The sequence below is a fragment of the Danio aesculapii genome, chromosome 2 (assembly GCF_903798145.1).
Source record: "Danio aesculapii chromosome 2, fDanAes4.1, whole genome shotgun sequence".
Classification (NCBI taxonomy): domain Eukaryota; kingdom Metazoa; phylum Chordata; class Actinopteri; order Cypriniformes; family Danionidae; genus Danio; species Danio aesculapii.
In genome coordinates this window covers 43,629,834-43,647,419 of record NC_079436.1, presented here as the reverse complement: position 1 = coordinate 43,647,419, position 17,586 = coordinate 43,629,834, and the positions used below count along the sequence as shown (strand labels likewise).

The following is a 17,586-nucleotide window of genomic DNA, read 5'->3' as shown; positions in this document are numbered from 1 at the left end:
TGTATATGCACTAATATAATATTGTATAGCTTCCTATTTAAAAAAAAAAAAAAGATAGATCTGTGAGGGGTGTAGTTATATATGCTGATCACTGTATTTTGTGACCTTGTTTTTTATTTTTGAATTTATTGCATTAAAGTTTACATTATGAAGATAAATGTTCCTTTAATTATTAATATATACATATATATATATATATATATATATATATATATATATATATATATATATATATATATATATATATTTTTTTTTTTTTTTTAATTTACATAAGCAATTTATTTTTAAGGTCGCCCCTTTGAATTAGAGATCATGAAATGGTTTATGATGCAGACTAACAGTGGCCACAGTGTGTGTGTAGCTTTAGACATAAGCATCATTGTAGTTATTCAACAAAATTAGTTTGGTGGCTCTCAGAGAGCAGTATATTAAAGAAATGTAATACCCCTTCCCTACAGTCATGTGGTCTTTGCAGACTTTCAAAGGACAACATTTTTATTTGTGATGTTGCAAGTGTAGACAAACTCAATGGCAAATTGGCCATTTGCACAAAATTATGTTGGTTAAGTTAGTTACCATAAACAATATTGTCCAAGATATTTAGCAAAAGAGGTATTTAAGGTTGAAAAAGTAAGTTGTGCAACATGATTTGTGATGCGTTCAAGAGTAGACATTGTTTTGAGAAAGTGTCTGGTGCATTTAGAGAGAGGAGGGTTTCCACTGGTGGGGGCTGGGGGCCCTATATAACTTGCGGGTCCCTATGCACCTCGCAAATCCACATATGGGGCGGATCGTTACTAGATATGGAGTGATTGTAAGAAAGTGTGATGAAAGAGTGTGTTAAGCATGGGCAATATAGGCGATCACCCAGGGCGGCATCATGCATGGGGAGATGGCAGGGGGCACCTCTCAACACCACATATCTAATAAATAAACTACAAAAATTAGCTTTGGGTAAAAGCATTTTACTCGCTCTCAATACCTTATTTTGAAAAACGTTTAAAACATGTTACCATTTTCTTCCGTAGTAGGAAAAACAAATACTTTGTAAGTCAATGGTTACAGGTTTTCAGCTTTTTTCAAAATAACTTATATTCTGTTCAACAGAAAAAAAGACTCAAAAGCTTTGTAAATGATGAGAATTTTCAGTGTTGGGTGAACTATCCCTTTCTTATTAACAGGCTTATTTCCTGCCTATTAAGGTATATTGACTAAATGTTATACTTATACTAATTTTATATTTATCATTTAAGAATGATTTATTCTTATAAAAAATGTAAAACCTTCCAATCCTACCAATGCATAAAACCCAACTAATAACTGTTAATAAGCAGCTAATTAGCAGTTTATTGAGCAAAAATCATTATTTTATTGTTTGTTAGTAGTGATAAATGTACCTTAAAATACCTTAACAAAAAAGTGTGAGCTAACATTGGTTACATTTGAATAAATTAATATACGCCATGTGTAGCCTACATGTTAGGTTTAATGTTGTTGTTTTCTTATGTTCTTAAGCTAGTGTGCTGAGAATTTTTACAAATGTGATAATACACCGCAATACACCATATCATCTATTTTTCATTACTTATTTAGATATGTGCTACATAAATGATATATGCTGAATATTTTGGGAAGTACTGTATTTCGATAATGTATGGTCCACTTTGTACAGTAGTCACCGCGCGCTCTTTTTCCGTGAGCGCGCTCTCTTCTATAGATCATTGTCAGGGGTCAACCAGGAGTCAATACGCAAAAGCATGGGCGGAGCACAAATCAACGAAGCAGCACCACCAAAACAAAAAACAATCCTGCCTCTGTCGATGGACTCTCAGGCGTTATTGGGATTAAAAAGTAGAGATGCCCAATAATAACACGACTTCAAGGTAGAAGCGCATTCAGGCATTCAAACAAAGTCCATGAAAAAACAGGTAAGATTTTCTGTCACGTCGTTGTTTTGTTTACGTCTATCTGCCTCCTCTATCTGTAGTTTTATGATGACTATTCACAGGCCAGTTTTCTAGATTTCAACACTGGTCGGTAGTCTACTTATATAGTCTTTTTCGTTTTTTGTGTAACAAAGTAACCCACGTAAACAAAATACTATAGTAATTTATCTTAAATACTAGTGTTTTTGAACCATATTACACCTTACAATAGTATGATGTATAACATTTACTCTTTGGTCATTAAAATTAACTACAATATTAACTATATTAATAATAATTACTGCAGTGAAGGGAACTGAAAAACTAAGAAATACTGTAGTTTACTTTAGTTTTTTACAACAGCAAACGGGTGAATTGTAAAATAAAATACCCTATAGTTGTAGAAAACAACAGCACTGAGCTATTTGTTTATATTTACATACCTTACTATAGAACTGTTCTGTAAATACTAGACTTTACAAAAGATTACCATAGTATTTTTCATGTGAGAGTACATTAATATACTGTGCGCGAGCATGTTTAATAATGTAATAATGCAATTAGTTGATAAAAAATTTGGGGGCATTTTCACACACAAATTCACAAGTCGTAGCTAAGGTTAGTTCTTGATTAGTGTATGTTATCTCTCAATCATTAGTAAAATAACATATAGATTTTTGCTACTATATACTTCTTCATGTACTGTTACCATAATAAACTGTTGCCAGTGTCACAAATGCTATCTTCAACAGTTAGAAGACATCCTCCTAACCTATGTGCTTTAATTTTGTATTTGTCTTATTTCTCATTGCCTAGAAGACAACTTCAAGACAACCGTCTCTAACTGGAAACGTCAAAGACACTTATGAGACATCATGGACCAAGACTCAGAGCGTAAGTACTGTTATCATATGGAAAACAGATTTTAGTAAAGAATTAAAAGTGACTTGGTGCAAATAAGTATGAAATAGGCTTATTAAATAGAATATTAAACAGGCTCAATTTTTAAGCAAATTATTTGATGACAATAGTTTGATGCAATGACAGGCTGTAGTATCATGTATTATAATATTATTGTAAACCAATTAATTTTCTGTTTTATTATATATTTTGTCTTGTTATTAATATTAATAACATAATATATTAGTTTTCAGTATTTTGGGAATCGTCTTTATTGTTTTTATTTATTTATGATTTTGAATTGCGTTATGGAATCTTGATTTTTTTTTTCCTCCAACAACTTTTGATGTTGAAAAGTTTTTAAATAGTTTAAAGTGTTATATTGTCTGGGTTGTTTTAATTTACTATACAAAAACCTGGTATTAGTCTTTCAGTATATTTCCTGTTATTTTACAGTTATTTCTACGTATTTTATTTCTTGTACATTATATTGATTCAAACTACTGAAACAGAGGTCACTTTGTGAAGCTGCAGAGTTGAATTATTAACGTTATAAGTCGACAGAGCAGAGATCGATGTCCCATAATGCAATTCATATCCATAAATAAACAGAAAACATATCTGAATCAAAAAATACAGAAACTGTAATTAATGGATATTTTCTACAGTGGCGTTAGGACATTAGCAAACTTCCATGAAGGCAGCACGATGACAAAATATTGCTTTTAGTAATTGTATAATTAATTTAATCCTTTAATAGATGTATACTTTAGAATTACTCTAATCTAATTCATGTATCATTTAGTCTCAATAACTATTATCTTTAAGAAAAAAAATATTCAGTACTTGAAACTTCTGGAATCACAGGATTAGGAGCTCGCAGTTTCTAATTACAACATATAAAACTTTGTGATTTTTAAATTAATATCTTTTATAATGTTTTGTTATTCTGAATTAACAATGCTAATACTAAATATTAATACTAAATGACCTATTTCTTTGAAGCAAAAAAGAACCACATATCTGTTTGTAATAAGATTAACGTTTGAAATACATGTCTGAGTACTGTTTGATGTTGAACTTCCTTTCTTGACCAGTTATCATTTCATCATCTCTCCACCACCAGGTGCTCGGTTTGTGGATGCCCACTGGAAAACACTTGTTCAGAAAGTAATTATGGTGATGCCGATAGCAGACGAACTGCTGTCAGACAACATGCTCGAGTGGCAGCCGTACTGTAAGATCAGAGCCGCAGTTACTAACCAGGAGAAAATGAGAGAGCTTTATGAAGTACTGCACTCTGGAGGAGACCAGGTTAAATCTGCCTCTTATTCTTGTCTGGAAAAGCATGAGCCTTATCTATTTGGAGACCTTGGTAAGACCACAATTATTGTGGTGATTTTACCAGATGCACTATTTTGGAGATTGCTAAAATGTGTACTTTTACAGGTTGCATCAAACTGACGACAGAAAGTCTTGGAGAATGCTTAAGTAAGTATTTAATCTGAAATTGTTCATTTAAGTTTCATTTGTCTTCAATGCTAATGCTGAGGTTGTACTCGATATTTAATGTTTTATTAAGGTCATGTTTTTTTTAGAGGTCATGTTTTTCACACTTTCATTTTGCTTTAGTTTGTAATGTTGCTTTTTTAGTCCACTCCAAGTAGTTTTACTTACACAGAGTACTGTCTGACAGATTTCCGTGCGTGTTCTCACAATATATGTAAAGATTTTAAACATTGTTGTAAAGGGAAAAAAAAGCACAATAAAATTTGTGTGGTAGCAAGAAGCTATTAGAGCATTTTGGGATTTACAGCTGAAGAGACATGTAAAACGCATTGACAATTCCTCAGAACCATATTGTAAGCATTTTAGAGCTTCAGAGGTGAATAGATTTAAATATAGGTCAATTTCTCACAAAATAAATACTCTATAGCCCCTTTTACACAGTGATACTGGTAAATATCCGGAAAATTCCAGAACGACTTTACCGGTAAATTCAAAAGGTGCTGTTCACAAAGGCAAAACGAATTTTAGCATTTTATCAATATTTTTTCCACAGTTGGCATTAAGAAGGAACATAGAAACATTATCAGACTAACATCTAGCTGCTAAATGTGTCTGGAAAAATATTCAAAGGCTTTTATTTTCATAAACAGCATGGACGTAAATGCGTCTGAATGTTCTGATTGGATGGAGTAGACGTCTCACAAGCTGTTTCCAGCAATTTTCCTTCTATGTTCACACCAAGCGGCAATCTCCCGCTCCCGCTCCCGCAAATACGAAAGTAACTAAAACTGCAATTTATCGGAAATCCCCTAGTCCTGTCTCCATAATAGAGCAGATTTCTGTTGAGCCCACTGTTAAAATGACCAACTTTACAGCCTGGTACAAAGAACGATTTTGGTTGATATAGCTAATATTAGCCTTCATGACAATTGTGAGGGGGATGATTTTTTTTTGTAACTCATCTGTTTCGTTTTTATTAAGTTATGTTAAGTCTGCATAATTGGCCACTTGAGTGACAGCTAGGTCTTGCTGGTCGCCGTCGCCGTCACTTCACCTCAGCTGATTCCGGCAGATTAAACGTTGTCATACAGTGTGATTTTATAAATAACCTTGCATTTACTAACACAGACTAGATTTGAAGTATTTGGAAGTAATGTGCATTTTCTTTTTGTAGAAAAGCATCATAAGAACAATGTTTAGTGGCTCAATGTATTACAACAGTGTTTTTAGAGGACTAAACACTTTATTGATATAGTATACAACCAAACACATGTGGTCAGAACACAAACGAGTCGCAGGTAATGAAGTATTAAGTGTTCTCCCTAAGAAAAGTCTGTCTAAGCAAAATGCTAGCAGGCACGCTGCCTCTTTGCCCTTTTTTGGTATCCCCCAGTTGGTGCGATGATATCTGGACGTCCATATCTTTTACAGTCTATGGTTCACACAGAGCAGCATTCTGGCAAATTACCGGTAATGTTACAACTTCTCTTTCCGTAAAATGGCCGGAACGAAGGGCCTGTTCAAACACAATCCCTCTGTATGTGTGAAAGAAAAGTTTGTACGTGTGAAAGGGGCTTATGACTAAACAATTGTAATTGTCTAATAGATGTCTAATAGATGTGTAATAGACGTCTAAACATAGACTGCTAGGCTAAAAAGACAAAATTTTGGCTGTGAATAAAAACCTAATAGATCTATTATCTATTAGAGCCTAAAAAAAGCTAGCTGTGTCATGGACATTTTTATTATATTTATATATTATTAAATAATATTGTTATATTTTTAAAATGGCATTTTTGCCCATCACAGCCCAAATCCCCAATCTCCAGTCAAGTTTATAATGCAAAAGATACTCAATAGTGATTTGAAACAAGATTACGTTGAGTAAATATGTTGAGTTTTTGTCTTTAAAATACAGTGCTCACAAGCTGAAATAACACTCACTAATATGCATTACAATGGCTTCTGCACAGACAAATACAAGACGTGGATCCAGAAGGAATATGAATATGTGACCGAGTATAACTCTCTGCCTGGTGAATATGTGCTGTTGTCTGAACTCTTCACTCAACCTCTGATCATCATGAGACACAGAGAGAGACGAGAGCGAGAAGAAGAGATGTGCTCTGTCGGAGAGAGTTTCCAGCAGCTCCTAGTCTCCAGAAATAATGCAGACAAGGACAGCTCCATCCTGGATGCACTCTTCAGTGCGGATCGTAAAGGAATAAGTCCAAATTCGGTCATTCTTCAAGGAAACTCTGGGAACGGCAAATCCTTCACTGCTCAAAAGATCATGCTAGATTGGGCGTCTGGAACACTTTGCAAAGTGGAATTTGGATGTCTGTTTCACTTAAAATGCAAAGAAGTGAATCGCATATCTGGAGAGCAGAGTTTGGCGGAGCTTTTGAGCTACAACTCCAATTTAACATCAAAGCAGATCTCGCAGATCCTGCAGAAGTCACCTGAGAAGGTTCTCATCCTCATTGATGGTTTTGATGAGCTCAGGTTTTCCTGTAGTGATGTTTCAGATCATCCAAAACTCAAGCATCTCTCTGAAAAAGCTCCACATGAGGCTTCTCTGAAGGCCCTGTTGATGGGTCACATCTTGTCCGAGTCCTTCCTGCTGGTCACAACTAGATCTACAGCTACAAAAACCCTGGACAGTTTGCTCAAGCACCCTCAGCGTTTCACAGAAATCATGGGTTTCTCTGAGAGGGAGGTGGAGGAATATTTCCAGAAGTTCTTCCAGAATGAGCAACTCTTCTTGAAGGCTTATGAATATGTAAGATCAAATGAAACTCTGATCACCGCCTGCTCCATCCCTGTCATCTGCTGGATCATCTGCACAGTCCTGCGAGAGCGCTTCAGTGAGGGTTCAGATTTAACAAGTGGACTGGAAACCACCACCTCCATCTATGTTGACTTTGTGTGCACTTTACTGGAGCATCACAGCCAGGGTTTGGGTCAGCCAGTGCTAACTCTCCTGAGGAGTCTGGGTCAGCTGGCAGAGAGAGGGATGCTGGAAACACAAGTGCTGTTTGAAGAGAAAAGCGTGAATGAAATGGTTTCAGACAGTCCTTTCTTGTGCAAGTTCCTCTTCAAGAGAAGGATTCGCAAGGAAACAATGTTCAGCTTCATGCATCTCAGCTTTCAGGAGTTCTTCACCGGTCTTTACTACATCTTACTAGATGAAAAAGAGTTTCTAGACAAGCTAACAGAGCGATTTCACTCTCAAACACAAAGCTATCTTTCCTTATATTTGGATAAGGACTTTCCATTAAAGCATGGATGTCCCGAACCTCATTTCCTGCCTGTGGTTCAGTTTCTCTGTGGTCTCTCTAATAGTGAAGTGAGCCGCTCGCTCCAGGAGATGTTCAATCTGTCTGTCCCTTCCTTTGTTCAACCACAGCTGAGAGAATGGATCCTTGATATGAGTAAAAGCAGTGTGTACAGTTATTTGCCCTTCATCCTCCACTGTCTCTATGAGCTCCACGAGAAGGAGTTTGTGCAGAAAGCTATGGAAGCTTGGCTAGAGTTGGACATGTCCTGGGATCCTCTGAGCAGGACAGACTGCTGGGCTTTGCTGTACTGTCTGGACTGCTGTCCTCACGTCAGAAGCCTAAAGCTCAACTTTGCAGCCACAGAACTGAAGATGCTGCGGGATGTGCTGTGCAGGACCCCAAAACTAGGGTGAGTGTGCAAATCTGCTGATACCACAATAAAGAAGCATTCAGCATGTATTGACATCTATCAGTTATTTTTTATGGGCGTCATGGTGGTGCATGTTTCTATACTGTGTAAAGCTCAGGTGAAACGTGTGGCCTTTTTTTTCTCTCACGAGGATAGAATGATTATGTGTGGCCTTTATTAATACTATAATAATTAACCAATTATTACACAGTTATTAATTATAAAAAACATTTTTATCTCTACATGAGAAATAGCTAAAGGCATTTTGTTTTTGTTCTCTGGACAGATTTGAAACACAAGACATCATAGACCTACAAACTTAGTTGCAGAGAAAAAATAGGCAGTGGGCAACTGGGCATTTACTAAACAATTGTGGACTACACATCACATGGTTGAAAACACTGCAATGTCTGATAGATATTTTTAAATAATTTCTTGGAGTCGCGTGTCACATAAAATAAAAAATGTTTAAAAATAAAGTCATATTTTTAAAATAAATTTATTTTTTTGGGAGATCTGGTCAAATCTATTTCAAATCTGCTGCTTCTGGCTTTTAGCAATTTAGATCAGCTCCAGAAAGCAATTAAGTATAGTAGTGTATTCCACTTTGAGGTTTGCGAACGTTTTAAATAAGCTTTAGATTTGTTTGTGAGCTCTTTTGTCTTTAAGAGGACAAAAATAAGGAAATACGTAAATGGCCGTTATAAAATATAACCACAATAAAACTTTTCAGTAGAAAAAAAGTTTCAAAGTTGTGTGATTGATATATAGAGTCATTTTTAAGTGTTTTTCTTTACATTTTTTTTAGGTTGACTGTACAAAATGTTTCAGACACCAATGTCACCGACCTCCTCTCAGCTCTTGGAGAAGGAAAGCATCTGGAAGAACTAAAGTGAAAATCTTTGTTTTTTTTTTTAATCAGCTTGGACTAATGCATGTTATTATGTGACTGATAAAAATATAAATCTCTTTTTTCAGCCTAAACAGCAGCTATCTATCAGATCAAAGTGTGCAGCAGGTTCTCAACGCTCTGCACAAACAGAAGAGAGTGGGTGGACTTCAGATTTCAGTAAAGAGCATCACAGCTGATACTGCGCTCATCCTCTCAGACGTCCTGCAGAGCAAAGCAGAATGGGAGGAGATCAGGTATCAGAAATCTCAGGACAACTCAACTTTATATAGCACCTTAACCAACACATTTTTTTATTATTTTTTATTTTTTTTACAAAAGTGTACTTATAAGTGTACATACTTAAGTGTTCTATGAGTGTACATACTTGAATGTGTTCATACTTCCTGTCTCATTCCCTTCCATTGAATTTTTTTACTGTGCAAATGAATCGGAAGTCTAACAAAGACTTTTCCACATATAAGGTGGTTTCAAAACAGACTGCTTTAAAGCAGCTTTATGGTAGTGAACAGAAAAAATTGTAGCATTGATTAAAAACGAAAAGAATTGAGGCCATAAAGCAGCTCTGAAACGGCAATAATGGTATTTTTCACTCAATATAGTTCAATGTTAATTAAAACATTTATCAATTAGTAAACTAGGCCTACTTCAATACATATATTAGAAGCTCTACAGATGATAAAAGCACTAGTCTGATAATATGTTGTTCATCATTTCATCAAATTGAAAACAAATCCAATTCCTCTATAAGAAGCTCTGCAGAATGCAATAATGTTGTGATTCAGCTGAATTGAATCCAATGTTTATTCAGTTCAGTTCATAAAAAGTGAATGTTGTTCATTTTTTATAAACTAAGTAAGCAGCTGTACAAAATCTACCTTGATTTTCATCCAATTATTCATTCATTCGTTCATTTTCCTTTGGTTTAGTCCCTTTATTTATCAGCCACAGCAGAATGAACCGCCAACTTATCCAGCATATGTTTTACGCAACGAATGCCCTTTCAGCTGCAAACCAGCACAGGGAAACACCCATACACTCTCACATTCACACACATGCACTTTGGCCAATTTAGCTTATTCAGTTCACCTACAGCGCATGTCTTTGGACTGTGGGTGAAACCGGAGCACCCGGAGGAAACCCAAGCCAACACGGGGAGAACATGTAAACTCCACATAGAAACGCCAACTGACACAGCGAATTATTATTATTATTTTTTTGCTGTTAGGTGACAGTGCTAACCACTGATCCACCGTGACACCCTGTCATCCAATCACTAGAATATAAAAAGATCAATAGAATATTTGAAAAAATACTTCATGTCTATTTGCACATGCATGCATAAATTCATTACAGCTATTATTTGTTAATTTAATGTCTCTGATTGGCAGTTTAAGGACCAATGACGTGGAGAGTCTCTGCTCGTCTCTCCGGCTCTTCAGCTTTGAGGGAAAACTTGTGTAAGGCTCTCTGCTGTGTTTTCTCATTTCTTTTTGTGTTATTTATGATTGAGTAGTAAACAGTTACAGTGGAGGAAATGAGTATTAAACACGTCACCTTTTTTTTCAAAAAATATGTTTCTAAAGGTGAAATTGACTTGAAATTTACCCTGGATGTTGGTAACAGCCAAAGAAATCCATAAATGCAAAGAAAACAAATCTAATTATTTTCCAAATTAAGTTATGTGTAATAAAATGAAATTACGTAGGGAAAAAGTATTGAACATATGAAGAAAGGGAGGTGTAGAAAGGCAGTGAAAGCTCAGACAGCAACTGAAATCTCTCAGTTGTTATTGAGCAACCCTCTGCCCTTCGTCATTGTAAATCAATATTAGCTGCTGCAGTCCAACATCTACATTAGCAGGACGATAAAGATTAAACCAGAGTTGACATTTCTGCAAGACAATGATCCAAAACACAGCCAAGCAGTACATTCTCCTTGTGTCATTCTATTGTTATTACACATAAAGTTTTTGTCAGATTTGTTTTGTTTTGTTATATTTTTATGTCTGTATTGTTTGGTTTACCAAAATCTGGTTCAACTCCACGTCAACGGCTCCTTAAGAAATATTATTCCGTGGAAAAAACATGACGTATTCCATACTTTTTTTCCCCACTGTACATGGCTACATTATTATGTATTGGATAATATAAAATTAAGATATTAATAATAATTGATAATTGTGTTTTTGTGTGTTGACAGGGTGAATGTGGTGAGGTTGTGTTTAAACCTTCAGAATCAGCCATCGCTGTCAGAAATCATCCTTGAATGTCCACGTTCAGAGGCATCTAACATTCATATCAAGAGCCTCACAGAGTCGTTCCACAGTGTTAACTGTATAACTGAAGAGTATGTTTTTTTTTTTTTTAATCCCCCATTGTCTTCATGTTATGCTTTTTGTGCTCAGCTATTACACTTTCTCTCAATCCCTCTCTCTCTGTCGGTAGAAGTGCAGATTTTGACAGGAATCTCCATGCTCTGCTGTCTTTTTTGACATCAGTATCTGGATTGAGTGCGTTAAATCTGGCCGTTCCTTTCTTGACGAAGACCTGGGCTTCCAGAATCCTCTTCCTCGTCGAGTCTACGCCGACACTGGCAGTGATCAAGTAAGCGTTAAGCCCAAAATATACTTTGTTGGGCAGCATTATGGCGCACCATGGTGGTCCCTGATTAATAAAGGGACTAAGCCTGTCGGCACCAATAGCCTAGTGGTTAGTGCGTCGACACATACAGTAGCACCAAGGTGCTCACAGCGACCCGAGTTCGATTCCCGGCTCGAGGTCCTTTGCCGACCCTTTCCCTATCTCTGCTCCCCACACTTTCCTGTCTGTAAAATCTCCACTGTCCTATTCCAATAAAGGTGAAAACACCTAAAAAATTATTATTAAAAAAATTATAAAAATAAAGGGACTTCGCCGAAAAAAGTAAATGAATGAATGAATATACTTTGTTGGACTCTTGCAATAACATATGTTTTGTAGTTTTCATGCAGGCTCATGGGGCTCAGATGGTGCGAAATGGCTCCCTGGTCTATTATTGGAGGAGGGAATCAAGTTGCTGAAGGAATCTGCAAAACGTCCAGAGTGCATTGTGACCATTAGAGGGTTTGTAATTGACACATCTACACATCTGTTTATTAGCAGTCATGTGCTCTGCTAGTTATAAATATTCTTCTAGTGTTAAAAATACATGAGAATTCAATGCGTTTCAAATACAAATGCATTTTTTATGTATTTTTTTATGTATTTTGGCAGCACAGTGGCTCAGTGGTTAGCACTGTCGCCTCACAGCAAGAACGTTGCTGGTTCGAGTCCCAGCTGGAACAGTTGGCATTTCCGTGTGGATTTTGCATATTCTCCCTGTATTGGCGTGGGTGCACCTTTGGTTGGAGCACCTGCGGGTGCTCCGGTTGCCCCCACAGTCCAAAGACGTGCTATAGGTGAACTGAATAAACTAAATTAGCCGCAGTAAAATTTAGCCGTTGTGTAAAACATATGCTGGGATAGTTGGCGACTCATTCTGCTGTGGCGACCCCTGATAAATAAGGGACTAAGTTGAGGGAAAATGAATGAATGAACTTATGTATTTTATGTATGTTCTTTGATCACCTTTCACATCTGTGCTGCCCTTTTACGTTATGTATTGTACATTGTGTTCAGTAGCTTTTGTTTTACAAAATTCTTCAAATTTGAGAGAAGACAATTAATCTTTTAACCACAAAAGTGTTCCCTGCCCACATACAATGGAGTAAATTGATAATTGTATTTTACAGAAAGCCCTCAAATTAAGACATATGTGGGAAAAGTGCACATTTGTTTATTTTTTCGTAATTGTAGTATTAAAGCAGGAAAACAAATATGATGTTTTTATTGAACATGGCAAATATGAAACGTGTCTAAAATAGCTTTTCACTTTTTCTTTCTTTTTTTTTAGACGACAAAGAAACAACCTGTCACACACATTTACTTTTTTAGTTCTATAAAAATATATTAATAAAATTAAAATAAAATACAAAAAACAATAAAATGTATAAAAGAAGAAAAAAATATTTTGAAAATTCATTTATTCATTTATTTTCTTTTCGGCTTAGTCCCTTTATTAATCTGGGGTCGCCACAGTGGAATGAACCGTCAACTTATCCAGCATATGTTTTACACAGCGGATGCCCTTCCAGCTGCAACCTAGTACTGAGAACACTCATACACACTCATTCACACACATACACTACGGCCAATTTAGCTTATTCAATTCACCTATAGTGCATGTGTTTGGACTGTGGGGGAAACCGGAGCACCCGGAGGAAACCCACGCGATCACAGGAAGAATGTGCAAACTCCACACAGAAACACCAACTGATCCATCTGGGGCTCGAACCAGTGACCTTGGTGTGAGGTGATCGTGCTACCCACTGCACCACCGTGACGCACCATTTTAAAAATAATAAGGAAAAGTTCTACTCCTTTAAAATAAGTAAAAGGTCCATCATCTTTATGTGATCTAAAACAGGTTGCCAAGTGAGAAAACATATCATTACAACCTCTTGCAATGTATTGTACTTTTTCGGACAAGTGGTGTAAAAGTTCCATGAGCAATTGCTTCAAGATTGGAGGGAAGGTTTCCTTCCATTTGAGCAATAATAACCTTCTAGTCCAGGGGTGCCCAAACTTCTTCTTATGAAGGGCCAAAAACCAATCTTAATTGAGTGTGGTGGGCCGAAGGTCAATAAATCAAACTCTATTACTCTAGGAAATTACTCATGGCAACCTTAATAATTTATTTAATATTTAAAATTAGCTAGAAAACATTGCTTTATATAAACTCATGCAGTATATATCATTTAACTTTTACTGTTAACTTTTTTTAAACTTTTTTTACAGTTAAAATTCATTCATTTTCCTTCGGCTAATCACTTTATTGAACAGGGGTCACCACAGTGGAATGAACCACCAGTTTATCCAGCATATGTTTTACACAGCGGATGCCCTTCCAGCTGCAACCCAGTACTGGGAAACACACACACTTATTCACACACATACACTATGGCCAGTTTAGTTTATTCAATACACCTACTATATAGCATGTCTTTGGACTGTGGGGGAAATTGGAGCACCCAGAGGAAACCCTGGCCAACACGGGGAGAACATGCAAACTCCACACAGAAATGCCAACTTGCCCAGCCGGCACTCAAACCAGCAACCTTCTTGCTGTGAGGCAACAGTGCTAACCACTGAGCCACCATGCCACCTAAGTTCTATATTCGATTTAAATTTAGCTAGTGTTAATCTGTCATTTCTAACAGTGTCGTTTGATTCCACTGGGTGGCAGAAAATAGAAGAAAAATATGTTTTGATATCACATTCAAAACGAAAGGTACTGGCATCTAAATGTGTGCTGGAAAAGGGTCTTTTTAGAGCCAATATTTTTGGTTTCTGCAAAAATGTCCAAACCTATATTTAAAAGCCACATAATCATACATATGTTAGAGTAAATTAGTCAAAATGGTCACATTTTACAGAAAACGACTTAGAATAAAAAAAGTGTAATACTGCATATTATTATTATTATTATTATTAATATTATTATTATTATTATTATTTTGCAATAAACACAAAATTCAGTTCTTTTTGGGAGAGATTTTTGACCTAGGAATGGACTAGAAGTTTGATTTACATGTCTGTGGAGTGCTGAGATCATCTACTTTTTACTGTGTGTGGTTTCATCATCATGCTCTGAATGTAAATCAAACTAATGCATTTAACCAAAGGAACACTGTATGACCGAAGGGCATGTTTTGATCTGCAGAGCTGAAGTGGTAAATGTAATCCACAAGCAGTGTCTTTTAATATGAAATGGCTGTATTAATAGTTCACCAGAAATAAATAAACTCTAGCATCATTTACTCACCTGACACTTGTTCAAATCCTATTTGAGTTACTTCTGTTGAACACAAAAGAAGATATTTTGAAAAATGCTGGTAATATAGATAATATAGATAAGGTACTATAGATGTTTTGGGGTATTTTTTTGAACTATCCCTTTAAACATGTGCTGCTGTTCTGTGTCTCTGTAAAGTTTCAGATGCAGTAAATCCTCTGAGCGCTGCTCTCAACACACAGAGCACATCGACCAGCTCAGCTGCAACCAGAGAGTCACCATTCAGTTTTGTGTAGACCAATGTACAGAGGACATAAAGTGAGTTCTTACATTTTCAAAGGCGTGTTGAGCCTTTGTAGGTTTTCACTCATATTTTCCTGATCCTCCACAGATTGAAACTGGTACTGCCTGATGAAAACTGAAGCTGTTGAAGCGGTCTGTTTATGATTTTGGCGGCTGGAGAAATAACTCAGGCTGTGTCTTCAGAGTACCATCCTCCTCGAGGTGCCTTAAAGAGATAGTTCACCCACACTGTAAATAATGCAGGGTTCCACTCCATTCATTCAGGTTGTCCCAACACAAATTGTACACAGTTAACTAACCAAATTTAAATGGATTGAACAAAACAATTAAGTTGTAGTAAAAAATAGTCAAGAGTTGTGTTTCAGCTCAGTCTGAACAGCAGCAAAATCATTTTTTTTGAGTGCAAAAATGAAACTTTTCTAACTACTAACTCACCTTTCTTTATTCTGGTAAACACAAAGGAAGATATTTTGAACTAAGCTGAAAACCTAAAACCTTTGACTTCCATAGTAGGACAAACAATGGATGTCAGTGATTACAGGTTTCCAACATTCTTCAAAATAACCTCTTTTGTTAAACAGAAGAAAGAAAATAAATCATGGTTAAATTTTCTATTTTGAGCGAACTATCTCTTTAACGACCTTACTATAATAACTATTTGTGAAATTAGAAAGCACATAATGAATCCCTGGAGGAAAAACAAAGAGCAGTAGAATGAAATGAGCAGCCGTTTACTGTGAGCAAACACTGTGATGTCATTTAGATGAAAATGTAAATATGTGCTTTCCTCTTAATGACAAAATGAGCTAACAGAAGTGACAGTGGTGAGAAAACATCACTCAATGTCAGTGCTGGATATAATTAGTTACAAAGAACTAGCTACTGTAATTAAATGACTTTTCCACATAAAAAGTTAAGTATGCAATTACTTTTAAGTAATCTAAAGGTTACTTATAGACTACCTGACAAAAGTCTTGCCGTCGATCCCAGTTGTAAAAACAACAAATATTAACAACAAATAATCACTTCTAGTTGATCATTTGGAAAAATGGTAGAAGGTAGATGTTTCTGTTCATCTGTTGAACTGCATCCCAATTATCCCAAATACTGGAGAAGACCTATTGGAACCCACATGTGCCCAAGCTTCCTATAGAAATCAGTCAAGTTTGGAGAAGGAAAAATCATGATTTGGGGTTACATTCAGTATGTGGGCGTGCGAGAGATCTGCAGAGTGGATGGCAACATCGACAGCCTGAGGTATCAAGACTTTTGTGCTGCCCATTACAAACCACAGGAGAGGGCAAAGTCTTCAGCAGGATTGCACTCCTTCTCATACTTCAACCTCCCCATCAAAGTTCCTGAAAGCAAAGAAGGTCAAGGTACTCCAGGATTATTGAGCATGTCTGGGGTAAGATGAATCCAAATAATCTTGATGAACTCTTTTTTGCCATTCCAGAAGTTATTTGAGTCACAATACTAATTCTTTTTCCACTGCACCATGACTTTATATTCTATACTGTACATTATTTCTGTTAAGTGACAACTTTTGTCCTAGCAAAGCCAGACCTTACTGTCCTAATGAAATAATCAAGGCATGATCAATTTTTTGGTAAAAAGCGTAATCTAGAGGCATTTGCCTTTCATATAAGCCACCTCTAATACCAAATGATCAACTAGAGGTCAAGTTATTATTGGTTGTTCCTAAAACTTGGATAGGCAACAAGACTCTTGTCAGGTAGTATAGGTTATCTTATAGCTTAGGTTACTTTTAATCAATTCATAAAAGCGAATCAATTGAGAAAAGCAAATCTTTTTTGTTATACAAGCATATTTTGCAGGATAATTCTATTTTTTAACTAAAGTTGTATCATTTATCATGTTGATGAATTAAAACGATGAACTGAGTAAACAGTTGATGACTGTATGGTATGAATGACATATGGTATTATGACATTTCATATAAATAATGTTTAACTTTAATCGATTTTTAAAATACGGCTAAAGGCCCTGTTTTGACTCAAATTTACAGAATTTAAAGAGTTTTTTCCTTTATGAGATGAGAGATTTATAGATATTTTAAGTAGTTTTGAGTGCTTTAATTACTTGTTAAATAATTCAATTACTTTTCAGACAAAGTAATTAGAAAAGAGTTTGAGTAAGTTGGCAGTTTTAATCATGTAATTAGTAATTATTGACGAATTTACTGTTTAAAGTTGCTCTGTGAAGTGGTCAAATTGATCTCCACAGCACTTTATATTGATGATTGTTTTGATGTAAGCACCTTTGCAGTTTAAAAGATGACACTTCAGTTCTTATTAAGCAACTGTCCTTTTTGACTTTGGTAAAAGTGTTCAATCTCCTTTTTTTGTTCAGTGCATCTGGGTCAGATGTCGGTACAAAAAAACAAAGGCAGAAAGACATTTTAAACTCCCAAAACATACTCTAAACTAGTTGTTTTTGTTCAAAATGTCATCA

The 17,586-nt window shown here is 35.9% G+C and overlaps 1 protein-coding gene across 2 annotated transcripts; it reads left to right on the top strand.

The window, feature by feature from the left end:
- The first annotated feature begins 1,548 nt into the window (after positions 1-1,548).
- Positions 1,549-17,020, top strand: LOC130246986 (NACHT, LRR and PYD domains-containing protein 1 homolog). Of its 2 annotated transcripts, none has more exons than XM_056480173.1 (13): positions 1,549-1,928; positions 2,745-2,819; positions 3,952-4,200; positions 4,275-4,316; positions 6,308-8,024; positions 8,833-8,916; positions 9,003-9,170; positions 10,326-10,394; positions 11,137-11,283; positions 11,382-11,540; positions 11,916-12,038; positions 15,007-15,126; positions 15,200-17,020. In XM_056480173.1, the coding sequence occupies exons 2-13, from the start codon at positions 2,801-2,803 to the stop codon at positions 15,228-15,230; spliced, it is 2,928 nt and encodes a 975-aa protein (XP_056336148.1). In that variant the 5' UTR covers positions 1,549-1,928; positions 2,745-2,800; the 3' UTR covers positions 15,231-17,020. The 2 variants fall into 2 exon arrangements, with proteins under 2 accessions (XP_056336148.1, XP_056336142.1); XM_056480167.1 differs by having other exon boundaries at positions 2,742-2,819.
- Positions 17,021-17,586: the final 566 nt, after the last annotated feature.

What these genes read in the sequence shown, in the direction of transcription:
- LOC130246986 (XM_056480173.1), top strand. An exon ending in TTATCTATTTGGAGACCTTG is followed by an intron (nt 4,201 to 4,274) that starts GTAAGACCACAA and finishes GTACTTTTACAG; the next exon opens with GTTGCATCAAACTGACGACA. An exon ending in AGCTTTGAGGGAAAACTTGT is followed by an intron (nt 10,395 to 11,136) that starts GTAAGGCTCTCT and finishes GTGTGTTGACAG; the next exon opens with GGTGAATGTGGTGAGGTTGT.